At 38.2% G+C, this 13,050-nt stretch overlaps 2 protein-coding genes and 1 long non-coding RNA gene across 3 annotated transcripts; 1 reads left to right on the top strand and 2 right to left on the bottom strand.

The window, feature by feature from the left end:
• Positions 1-298: 298 nt before the first annotated feature.
• On the bottom strand, positions 299-2,915 carry LOC135208238 (uncharacterized). Its single transcript, XR_010313133.1, has 2 exons — positions 2,850-2,915; positions 299-2,160 (listed from the first exon to the last, which is right to left on the bottom strand). It is a non-coding gene; the product is annotated as an uncharacterized LOC135208238 (long non-coding RNA).
• Positions 2,916-3,022: 107 nt separating this feature from the next.
• Positions 3,023-4,969, bottom strand: LOC135208327 (uncharacterized). Its single transcript, XM_064240431.1, has one exon. The coding sequence runs from the start codon at positions 4,967-4,969 to the stop codon at positions 3,023-3,025; it is 1,947 nt and encodes a 648-aa protein (XP_064096501.1).
• Positions 4,970-9,903: 4,934 nt separating this feature from the next.
• LOC135208326 (uncharacterized) lies at positions 9,904-10,805 on the top strand. The gene is made up of 2 exons (XM_064240429.1): positions 9,904-9,971; positions 10,256-10,805. The coding sequence occupies exons 1-2, from the start codon at positions 9,904-9,906 to the stop codon at positions 10,803-10,805; spliced, it is 618 nt and encodes a 205-aa protein (XP_064096499.1).
• Positions 10,806-13,050: the final 2,245 nt, after the last annotated feature.

Below are 13,050 nucleotides of genomic sequence, written 5' to 3'. Positions count from 1 at the left end.
GTCTCGTGTGTCAGGGGAACTGCTACCAGTTGTGCCAGCCGTCCAGTCCCAGTGGGAGCAACGGTCAGGTTACTGGAAGTGTCCACTAACGCGGTGAGAGCAAGCACGGTCCTCTCAATGCGCCACGGTACCAGGTCCACCTGAGCGACTCTTACCATTCTTCCGCTTCGTACCTGGGTCCTGACACGGTGAGCGTACTATTACAGTCGTGAGAGAGAAGGGTAATTTACCAAATTAGCAGGTGGGTTCAATGGACCATAATAATACAAAATAAAGGTATTTGAATGAGAATACGATCAAACAAGATTTAAATATAATAATGCAAAAAGTATTTACAAAACAATAGGACAAAATAAATAACAAATGACAAGTGACAACCACGTCTCGAAAAGTAATCATACTTGAAATTAAGAACACTTGAAACAAAGCACAATTCGTTATTAAACCCTTACAACAATATCACTTATACTTAGCTTATAGATACATCACAATAAAGTGGACTGCTTCCCTGCCGGACACCAGAGTCCTTGGTTTAGTTGCTGAGTGGAGACCGATTCAAAATTACATTTAGGGGTCGAAGAAAGTTAGGATGGGCGGAGCAAGTAAGAACAAGGAGTGTGAAACAAGACCAACAAGTTTCTTGGAAAGGACAAAGGAAAGTGGTATACAGGGGAAAACAGTCAGGCAAAATATATACAATAATTACAATTATGTGGAAGGTGTAATACCTCCCCATAGAGGATCAAACCCAGCGGAGTGGCTTGATCAAAGTTAAACACCTTCCTTCTCCTGAGAAGGTTGAGAATGGGCCCGTGACAAGGCATCAGCAAATACGTTGTCGCTGCCCTTGAGGTGCTTTATTTGAAGGTTGAAGTTTTGAAGATATAAAGCCCATCTTAGTAAGCGCTGATTATGGGCCTTGGTGCGCTCAAGAAAGGTGAGGTGGTTGTGGTCCGTATAGACATGGATGACAGGAGCTCCTTGTAGATAACATTCAAACTTTTGGAGAGCAAGAACCAAACTTAAGAGCTCCTTCTCTATGGTACTGTAGGACAACTGATGAAGCTTGAAACTACTGGAGGTGTATCCTATTGGGTGGAGTACCCCATCAATTTCCTGCAACAGCACTCCTCCAGCACCAGTGTCGCAAGCGTCTACTTGCAAAGAGAAGGGTTTAGAAAAATTAGGACTGTGTAAGACTGGCTCACTACTCAAAAAATATTTTAAATGTTCAAATGCTGCCTGACATTTCTCATCCCATTCATACTTCTTTTTAGGGCTGGTAAGACTATGTAAAGGGGCAGCTACTGAAGCAAAATTACGGCAGAACTTCCTGTAATATGAAACCATACCCAGAAATCTTTTAAGGGATTTCCTAGTCTTAGGTTCTGGATAGTCAAGAATGGCATTAACATTTGCAGTTTTAGGCCTGACATTACCTCCACCTACAATATGTCCCAAGTAAGTAACTGTAGCTTGACCAAAAACACATTTTTGTAAATTTATTGTTAACTGGGCTTCTCTTAATCTATCAAAGAGCATATTCAAAGCATATTCAAACGTGTCATCAGCTCCTTCCAAGAATCTCCTATCACCAATATATCATCTAGATATGCAAATACTCCCTCTAGACCCTGAATGGTGTAGTTAATTATGCGTTGAAATGTGGATGGGGCATTTGTTAAACCAAAAGGCATTACTTCATACTGGAATAACCCAAAAGGAGTTCTGAAGCCGAAATAAGCTTGGCTCTAGATGTTAACTTCACCTGATAATACCCCTTGAGGAGATCTATTTTAGCTACATACTTTGCTTGGCCCACAGAGCCTATAAGGTCATCTAGACGGGGTAAAGGGCAACTATCCTTAACAGTAGCAGAATTTACTCTCCTGTAATCTGTACACAGTCGCATGCTGCTATCCTCCTTTGGTACCAATAGACAGGGAGACGCCCATGGTGACTTGCTTGGTTTAGCTAATCCAGTTCTCAGAAGATATTCCACTTTTTTCATTACTAATTTCTTGGCCGGGCTGATGCGATAAGGGTGTTGTCGTATGGGAGCAGTTCCTGGTAGAAGTTCGATGTCATGGGTGAGAACTGTACACTGACCTGGATTTTCTCCATAAAGTTCTGGGTAAGAGCAAATAAGGTTTTGAAGTTCTGTCGATTGAAAAGGAGAAAGATGTTGACAGGAGTTTTCAAAGGTTTTCAGGGCAGCATCATTATCTACAAAACGCCACGAATAGATGAATTCAGGTTCACTTACTTCAGGTTTCTCGTCCTTGACCTTAACATTAACATTAACAATTTTATCTCCATAACCAGTTTCAGTATTCCTGGAATGATACCTTTTAAGCAAATTGGCATGGATAATTTGAGTACTTTTCCTTCTATCAGGGGTTTCTATCACATAGGTATAGTTATTGACATTCTTAACTACTTTATATGGACCAAAGAATTTGGAGGAAAATGGGGATCCAGGGATAGGAAAGTATGCTAACACAAGATCTCCTGGGTTTAATTTCCTAATTTTAGTTTTTTGATCATAATTATTTTTCATTTTAATCTGAGCTTTGCTTAAGTTTTCACTGGCTATTTTACGGACTTTGGAAAGGGTTTCCTTAAAGTTACTCAAAATATTGTTGGAACAGTTACAGTCGATTAGAGTCTGGGGGCTTTAACCATTCATCTTTAATTAATGCAAGGGGTCCTCTTAATAATCTCCCATATACCATTTCAAAAGGAGAAACACCTAGGGATTCCTGGGGGACTCACGTATAGCAAACAACAAAAACTTTACTCCTTCATCCCATCAAGATTGCTCTCTAAACAAAACTTTTTTAACATACTTTTAAATGTTTGGTGCCATCGTTCCAGGACTCCCTGAGATTCCGGATGATATGCAGATGATAAGCTATGTTTTATATTAATTCCTTAAGGATTTCTGAAAAGTTTTACTTGTAAAGTTGGAACCACGATCCAGTTTGGATATCCTTGGGGATCCCGTAAGTAGTAAAGAAACTTAAAAGGTGTTTAGCACATTTTTGGCAGATATATTCTTAAGTGGGATGGCCTCTGGAAAACGAGTACTGGGACACATATGGTTACCACCTTTCGTCTTGGGCAAGGGTCCAACACAGTCTATTACTAATTTCTCAAAGGGCTCATGTGGAACTAGTATAGGCTGTAAAGGGGCTTTAGGAATTACTTGGTTAGTTTGCCAGCTATTGGCATACATGACGTCTTTATGAAAATCTCCTACGTCTTTCCTCAAATTAGGCCAATAGAACTTATCAAGTATTCTATAGTAAGTTTTGTATTGTCCCAAATGACCACCTGGTCCATCATGTGCAATTTCCATTATATGAGTGCGTACCGAAGAAGGGACAACAATTTGGTATTTCTCACTCCAGGTATCGAGAATTGAATAGTTAGAAGGACGGTAAAATCGCATTAGGATACCATTATTATGATAAAAAGAAGGGGATTTATTCAAAGATTTTATATCAACAGCCTTATCATGCAAACAAGATAAAGATTGATCTGACCTCTGGGCAACTATAAGTTTACCTCTAGACATTACCTTAGCTAAGAAATCACTATCTACTTCAAAGTCATTTACCTTGTCTCCTGCTTGGGACTGAGTGACTATATGTGTTGGGGCTTGTTCAAGATCTACCTTATCCTCCATGGGGGTATCAGTGACAATTAAATATGGTACAATTAATTTCCCGGCTAAATCATTACCCAATAGCAATGAAACTCCTTTTACCGGCAATTCTGTATCAATCACCCCTAATTCAACTTTCCCTTTTACAAGTGGGCAATCAAGGTAAACACTGGCAAGGGGAATGGATGAGATTCCAGTAAGATCCCTTACAACCACCTTCTCACCAGTTAAATTATTCTCAACATTTGGTAAAGCCTTACTATGCAACAAAGTTAAAGCAGCTCCAGTGTCTCTTAATATAGTGACCCTAGACTTCTGTTCTTTCTCCCCCAAGGTTATTATACCTTCAGACTTAAAATCATCAAATACATCGGGTACATTTGCTTGCACATGCGAAACAGGTTTAATCTGGGAGGTTGAAAATTTTACGTTGGGTTTCATAAAAACATTACGGTAGTTATCAGATCCTTTACATTTAGGGTCTTTACAATTACGAATAGTATGTCCGTCTTTCTTACAATAACTACATTTAGGATTATCAGAACCTTTGGGATTATCCAAAATCTGCTGGGATTTTCCTGAAACTGGTTTTACAAATACCTCAGCTTTTTTATTAGGAATACTCTTATGTATTAAGGAATAAGTGTCAGCCAAGGAAGCAGCCTTTAGTAAATCTTTCTCCTGCCTATCTTCAATATAGAGCATTACATTAATGGGAAGTTTCCTTTTCAATTCTTCAAGAACCATTAAATTTATCAGTTCTTCAAAAGAAGTTACTTCAGCACACTTAAGCCATTTCTTGAAAGCTCTAAGCTTGTCAGAAGCGAATTCTAGGAAAGTTTGGATATTTGATTTACATAAGTTACGAAAAGCTTGTCTATATCCTTCCTCTGTTATGGAAAATGCATCTAAGATTGCTTTCTTAACCTGTTTATAATCATTAGTATCATCCAGATGCCTAACAACTTTAGCAGCTTTACCTGACAATTTAGGTTTAAGGAGCCATACCCACTGTTCAACAGGCCAATTAAGGCGATTAGCAGTTTCCTCAAATACCCGAAAATAATCCTCGGGATCATACTCTGTGAATAAGGGAACTAACTTTATATTTTTAGTCAGGTCAAAGGGAGGTAACTCTTGTTCAGTTTGCCTAATCTGAAGATTGATTGAAGCCCTCTCTTGTTCCACCTTTATAGCTAAACTAGCTTCTAATTCTAATTTCGCTTTTTCTTCTCTAGCTTGAAATTCTAACTTAGCTTTTTCTTCTCTAGCTTGAAATTCTAACTTAGTTTTTTCCATTTCAAATTTTTCACTTTCTTCCTTAAGAGAAAATTCACTTCTCTTTTCAGCGGCTTGCAAAGCTAACTCTTCCTGTCTTAAAGCTAACTGAGCTTTTTCACGCTCTAACTGAGCTTTTTCACGCTCGACTGCAAGACGTTCAAACTAATTTTTGTTCAATTGTAAGGGAAGGGGTTTCTGGAACAAAATACTGCCTAGCTTCGTCACCTAAGGTTCCAATACGCATATAGTGATCTATTATCACTTTCCTAATGTCAAACTTACGCATACTAGAACGTAACTCAAGGTCTAAATGCCTAGCTACTTCCATTAATTCAGATTTTTTAGCATCGGTAAGAGTATGCAATTCAGAGGAAGGATCCCCCACAAACTTTTGAGTATTAAACTTCGCCATTGTGAAAAAAAAAGAAACTTCAAGAACAATATAAACACCTGAATTAGAGTTTTACAATTCTTAAATTGGAGCCAACTTAGTTAAGCATTGACCACGCATGAAACCATAAACCACGCATAAATAGTAACCGATTAGACAAGTATTTATACACAAAACATTTTAGATACGGAAAAATGAGAATGAATAAGGACGCACTGGAAGTATTTTACTCCCGGTTCAAACCAAAATGAAGTCAAAAGGAAGTACCGTCGCTCAGCTAACAACCGTAACTTACTACACTTTGATTAGAACGGTAACTTCACGCACATATGTCGAGGCATTAACAAGATTCATTACACTTTACAGAAAATGAATAACGCAAGAGACTGGTATCTAAGGACCCAGGGAAAGACTATAGGCACGTGAAAGTCACAAATGATTCAAGAGAGATGAATTTTTAACAATGGTACGACAGATTAAATTTTTAACCCGCGCAGAGTCTCAGTTAGGAGAGGAGGGAGGGGAAAACCATAACAAGGTTACCGGCAGTCGTTTACCAAAACAGAAGTGGCCACCTTCGGTCACCGAAAAATTTACGCACAATGAAAATAAATTCTTCAGCGGTCTAGCAAACAAAACAGTCACCTAACTAACTATAACTCAGGATATTCTTTATATCAACGCAAGGTTTCAATAACGAATCACCAACTACATAAACAAACAACTGATTCTTAACGAGGTTGTCAATTATTACATACCCACGAAGTTAAGCAAAAATCTCCCGGACAGGCCCCCATAATATTATTACAGTCGTGAGAGAGAAGGGTAATTTACCAAATTAGCAGGTGGGTTCAATGGACCATAATAATAACAAAATAAAGGTATTTGAATGAGAATACGATCTAAACAAGATTTATATAATAATGCAAAAAGTATTTACAAAACAATAGGACAAAATAAATAACAAATGACAAGTGACAACCACGTCTCGAAAAGTAATCATACTTGAAATTAAGAACACTTGAAACAAAGCACAATTCGTTATTAAACCCTTACAACAATATCACTTATACTTAGCTTATAGATACATCACAATAAAGTGGACTGCTTCCCTGCCGGACACCAGAGTCCTTGGTTTAGTTGCTGAGTGGAGACTGATTCAAAATTACATTTAAGGGTCGAAGAAAGTTAGGATGGGCGGAGCAAGTAAGAACAAGGAGTGTGAAACAAGACCAACAAGTTTCTTGGAAAGGACAAAGGAAAGTGGTATACAGGGGAAAACAGTCAGGCAAAATATATACAATAATTACAATTATGTGGAAGGTGTAATAGTACTCAGCAGTCTGGACCTTGGCTGCACGGTCACCCATAGGTGACCGTACACTCAGTGGCACGAGCGAGCAAGCGGCTGAGACGGTTCCTGGTGCAGAGGTGGCACCTCTGGAGCCGGGAGCAGAGGTACCAGCAGTAGCCTGTACCCCTATGGTCCCCGTCTTCTTCTTCCCTGGGTACCGGACGATTGCCGGTCTGGCGAGAGTCGCCTGAGCGACTCTTACCATCCTTCCGCTCTGTGCTTAGGTCCTGACACGGTGAGCGTACTCAGCAGTCTGGACCTTGGCTGCACTGGCTGATGCTCGCAAAAGAGCGGCCAAGACGGTTCCCGGTCTGGAGGCGGAACTTCTGGAGCCAGGGGCCGGATACTCAAAACAAGCCTTACACAAAGGTGCCTTTAGACAAAAGGCGCCTTTCCCAACGGCTCGCCCAAGGCGCCTTTCGACGAAGGCGGAATCGTATACACAAAGATTTTCAAAGGCGCCTTGGACGTGCCTTTGCACGAAAAGGCTGCCTTTTTGTCAAAGGCGCCTTTGGATAGTCCAGCCAATCACATCGCCCGTATCATAGCGTGGCTAGAGAATGAGAACCAATCACGATACAACAGCATATCAGCTGATTGTTGATGGCAGAGCGATTAAAGAGCGGCACGATGGACCTTGTGGCTAAGAAAAGGAAGCAACCTCCCTAATTTAGCATAGACTAATTGCCATACATACCTAGATTGAAGCGAGTTTTGGCTAGGCTTTGGCTTATGTTCTACTGTTAACGTCATGCTAATTATGATATATACCTAGTAGGCTATATGTTAGGCTATGCAAAAGTATCCAATGATATTGCTTGGAAATGAATGTTTTAGCCTAAGCTGTGATGATATGCCTAGACCTGTGGGTATCGCATAAGTTGCCAATACCTATGCCTTGCCTAACCAGATCATTTTATTTTTATATATTTTACACAATTCTAAGAGGTTTTTCATGTATGGCATTTCTGCCCCAAATGAATGTTAACCATTTAATCTTAGGTTAGGTTAGGTTATAAAGTTAGGGAGCTTTTGAAGAATTGCAGTCCCACACGAACATGAGACCTGTTCAAAAGGATAAAATTGGGGTTCGTATTTTTAAAAGGGTCTTATCTACAAGACCAATTCTTAACCTAGGCTAACCTGAACCTAACATAACCATGCCTAGTTGTGACTCAAGTAATTGTTATGTACTCTATCTATGGTATCTGTCACTTTTTTTTCCTTTGATGAGGTAGAGATGTGGGAAGTCATTGATAATAATTACACAATTACATTGATGTTTCTTTTCCAGAGTTATTGCAGTAGATAATTTCTGTATTATAATCTTTTGAGGTGGTGGTCCTCATGAAAGTTTAGCTCTAGAACCTTCAGAGGAAGTTTTGGTAAGATTGGGCCTACTGGAGCAAGAAGCAGTTGAGATGTTTCCGATATTTTTGAGGATATATTGTCTAATCAAAAAGAATTAAATGAAAGTGTAAAAGAATTAAATGGAAATGTAAGGGTAATAGTTGACAGCATGGTAACCATGACTGATATGCCTAAGAGACATTATGCATAATTTTTTTTTTTTAAAGTGGTAGTACTTTTAATATAGTCTATACAGTAGTAAAATTTTTTTTTTTTTTTTTCATACCATGCCTTATATGTTCCTATACCAAGGGTGCCCATAATGTGATAAATGTCATATACCTCTTCATTATTGAGATTAGTTTTTTGTAAGTTTTTTTTTTTTTTTTTTTTTAAGAGTAATGTGATATACTACCTCATTGTCTTATGCTAATCACTCCATTATTTAATGAGGTTTATTTTTTATTTTTCCTCCATTTACTCTTATTATATCGTGCTTCTTGTGATCTCGTGTTATTGTGATAAGTTTAGTACAGCATTTGTTTATTTACAATGCTATTTCATGTTATTTCTCTATTTTGTCTATAAAGCATGTTTTCTTATTTATAATAATATAAAATGATACCTCTGTGATCTCAGTTACCTCTACCTTATTGTAAGTTTTTATTTTTTATTTACTTTAGTATGTTATTTCTTTCCTGGAGATAATGTTCTATGTGATACACTGATATTGCTATTATTAAGGGTCATTCAGTGATACAGTAACCTATATATATCTAGGTACTATGAACATCAAATTCATTTATTTCGTAACTTATTTGTACGTATCTAGGTGGCATTTATTTCATAATGTGAGTCACTGCATGTAGTACTGTACTTATCTCTGACCACTTTAACCTAAGTTTAATGTGCCTTATGAGTACCATGAGAAGTGATGAGGCAGGGAAATTGCATACATATTTTCACCTTTGCATATAGTACATAGTATAAAGATATATTTTCTGTATTGAAATTTATTTAACAAGACAAAATATATATATAGTTTTTCTAGCATTGATTATACATGAACATTTTATAAGATATACGATAACTAAAGGTCAAAACAATCAGATTATAATATAGGAATTTTAGATTGTATATATGAAATCATTTTAAATAATACACATCCAATAACTTTAAATCTAACGTCTGCAGAGGAATATCACACTATTACAAAGCAATTAGAGTAACTTGCAAAATAAAACTATGTATAATGGCGTTCATTGACGTATACAAGAGGTAGGAGACATCCTCTTCTTACTTCTTGTCAATCCCAAAGTTGCCTTTCCTACCTCAAAGGCTGCTCTAACCAGCCCTAGCGCAAAGGCTCTCACGGCGCCATATTTCCAAGATGGCGGGCCGCACTCAAGTGTTTTGAGTATGAGCCTTTCGAGTAAAGGCCGACTGGAACGGCGCCTTTGCCACAAAAGGCGCCTTTGGAAGTTTTGAGTATGCGGCCCCAGGAGAGGAGGTACGTACCAGTAGTACCTCCATGGTCCCCGTCTTCTTCTTCCCTGAGGAAGGGAGACTGGACAATTTGCTGTAGGACAATTGATTATAAGACATTTTGCCGTGAGAAAAATTGTCGTATGGATATTTTGCCGCAAGGACATTTCGCCGTAAAATGTATATGCTTTGTCATGTATAGATTACAAAAAAAAGAATGAAGAAAGAGAGAGAGAGAGAATTTTGACACCCGTCGTTAAATGTTTAAATGAGGTAATTACCAATTCGGTAGTTTACCATATTTATTTATTTATTTTTTATCTTAAACCTTTGTATTATCTACTTTTATCAGTTGAAACTTAAACCCCTACGATGCCGTACACTATCAAAAGCACCAGAGGTTGTGATAAGCTCGTAGATGATTCCAACTTCATTTACAGGCAAGAAAGAGAATATGGAGGCAAGGTTTATTGGAAGCGTGTTAAAAAAAAAAAAACTGCAAAGCAAGAGTACATACAAGACGGAATATTGAAGAGATTTCAATCTGTAAAACTAAGTGAGCATACCCATCCAGCGAACCCAAGCAAACATAAAATGCAAAAAACAATTGCATATATGAAAGAAAATGCACTGAAATCCCAGCGAGCTTCAAGATCATTGATTGGTGCTGCATGCGAGGAAATGTAACAGGCTGTTATTTTCATTTCTGTAAGAATGTTTACAGAAAAGTGACAGATATTGGGCTTAAGGTTCGATATCAAAGTGATTGTGCTTTTAATACAAAAGTAAAGTGCCTTATGGCAGTTGCATTCATACCGCCTTCAGACATCATTGATGCATTTATAGAGTTGGTTGATGACGATGACTTACCACAAGAACTAGTTGCATATTTGGAAACTTATTACATTGGGGGAGAGAGAGGGAGGGGACCTCGTCGTCGTAGAGTTTCTCCAACTTTTCCTATCGAACTTTGGAATGTTTATCAAAGAACCCTAGATCAGCTGGCTAATACCAACAATGGAGTAGAAGGGTTCCATAATGCGCTTCAAGCATCTGTGACCAATACACATCCAAATTTATGGAAACTTATCAATGTATTGAAAAATGAAGAATATCTTTCTAAAAAGAAGATAATCGATCCAGAAAGAGGTGAAACAGCAGTCAAGAAACAATACAAAAATGTTTGTAAGCGCATACTAAGTATTGTCAGAGGTTATGATCAAAATGGAAAACAACATTTACGAGCAATTGCTATGAACTTACATGACTTTTAGCTTTGAATTTTTTTTAGAAAATTTTTTAAATAAAGTGTGTGGTCTTAATTTTTTTTATCCTTTTCTTATATATAATTAAATGAATACATGAAAATCAATGAAAAGTGATAAATATACTTGAAGATAACTATATGAATATAGTTACATTGATCTCTAAAAGAAATAAGCTAAAAACTAAAATATAAATTTTACGGCGAAATGTCCTTGCGGCAAGATATCCGTACGACAAGTTTTCTTACGGCGAAAAGTCTTACAATCAATTGTCCTACGGCAAATTTGTTTACGGCGAATTGTCCTGGCTCCCTGAGGAAGGAGAGATGGGCCCCAGTTCCCATTTCTCTGGAGGAACGGGAGGACCAGTGGAAGACCCACCTGTCCCACTGGAGCGACAGACCTTAGAAGTCCCGTGATGAGACTTCTTAGGGGGGAGACCACCTTCTCTTCTGCGGCAAAGCCTTAGGAGTCGAAGGGGTGGAGACATGAAAATATGATGATCTCGTAGAGGATGACGACACTTGACGAGCTCTCATCCTCTTCAATTCCTCCAAATTCTGCCAGACTTCTACCATCAGGAATAGATAAACATCACAGGGCAGCGCGAAAGCTTCGTCCAGTGACGTAACTCCAGGGTAGTAGTGGTAAATGAATATGATTATCAGCAGGGGATCAGTACACACACTCGGGGATTGGTATCACAACAAGCTACGAGTCACAGGTACAATTCCAAGATTAGGATAACGCAATACGAAGAGCTATCGAACCAATACTGCTGTAAACACAATCACCACTGTTAGTCTGTAAAAGGAAAAAATTATTAAAGTAATAAGGATACCCTTCTCGCATCCCAGGCCACCGCCCCCCGAAGTGAGAGATCCCCTAAACACCAACACCACACACCCCCTTCTTCTACCTTCGTCCGATAGTAAGTGAAAGGTTGAAGAAGAGAAATCACCATAAAAACAAAACGAGGACAAACCTTTGAAGTTCCCCTCGGTAATTACGAAGCGTAAGCGTAATTTTCGGATGAATACATGTCTCGTTACAGGATCAATATCACTCACGTTAAATACATATCTCGTCCTCACGTTAAAGGGCGAAAGAATGTAAATAATATGTTGGCGTACCTTTTCCGCCGACTCTTAACACAAAGTAGAAATGCGGCTATACAGGCTGTCACAAAAAGTGGGTTTGTATATTAATTGAATTTAATATTAATATCAAACACCGTAAATAACATATTTACTTAAAAAAACAAAAATAAACTAGAAAGATCCCACCGAGTAAAAATGATCAACGACCAGTCAGCAAGAGCTTAACAAACACACGTCTTCATCGGAAGACGGCCAAAAGCAAAGTGGAGTGTTTACATCCGGGCACTAGGCTAGCCTACCCGCCTGCCACACGGTAGTTACTGCCTAACCACCTTGTTCAAGAATTTAACGGCCGTAATTCCAGCTACGCCGAAAGTAAGTCCTTCCTTATGTAAAGGACCGAGGGTTTGTATATCGTGTAGGAACAATATCATCTTTTGTTCTTCAGAGAACAAGTAGTAATCTCTAAAAATAAATGCTTTAGTAACAGAGATTACATCTCAAAAGGCTTACATTATTTGTTTAGCCCTATAAATCATTTCACAACATACAGGCAGCTTGAGTATAGCCATAAACTTCAGCATTCAAAGAAAACTTGTTGTAATTCATATTCCCATTTTGAAAGTGTTATGATTGTTGAGCTTATTATGCATCCTGCTATAACGCTGCAGAGGTAGTTACGTTGACCAGCCTTGGAGCATAAGCAATGCAAAAAGAAAAACCAGTTCATATCACACAGCTTACGAATTATACCAATGCATGAAAGGGATCACATTTATATAACCATAAGTAAAATAGTGCTGGTTGGGAATTTGTAATTAATTTGTCCAGGTATAAAGTAGCGGGGAAAAGAATGAATGTAAATACTGAATACATAATCATATCTAATATGATAATTTATGGAAAATTGAACATCTATTATCAGTTACCTTAATACTTGGATCAAGAGATGTTCGTATCCATCAAGGGTTAGCACAGATTCCTTTGAAGTTTACTATGATAATATAAGAAGCTACATGAACGGCAGAAAAAGGAGCTCCTGAGAGCTACTTTATGCAGATGAACAAGTGCTAACAGCAATTTCAGTGGAGGAGGTAGTGGAAATGCTAGAGGGTAGAAGAATTGAGTGGAGATAATGGGACTGAAAATCAATA

This window comes from Macrobrachium nipponense, chromosome 35, assembly GCF_015104395.2.
Source record: "Macrobrachium nipponense isolate FS-2020 chromosome 35, ASM1510439v2, whole genome shotgun sequence".
Taxonomy (NCBI): domain Eukaryota; kingdom Metazoa; phylum Arthropoda; class Malacostraca; order Decapoda; family Palaemonidae; genus Macrobrachium; species Macrobrachium nipponense.
The sequence above is the reverse complement of the archived record's forward strand: the minus strand, read 5'-3'. Positions and strand labels throughout refer to the sequence as shown.

Coding starts and splice junctions, on each gene's coding strand:
- LOC135208327 (XM_064240431.1), bottom strand. CDS start 4,969: ATGGAAAAAACTAAGTTAGAATTTCAAGCTAGAGAAGAAAAAGCTAAG.
- LOC135208326 (XM_064240429.1), top strand. CDS start 9,904: ATGCCGTACACTATCAAAAGCACCAGAGGTTGTGATAAGCTCGTAGAT. Junction 9,972..10,255: donor GATTCCAACTTCATTTACAG/GCAAGAAAGAGA, acceptor GAATGTTTACAG/AAAAGTGACAGATATTGGGC.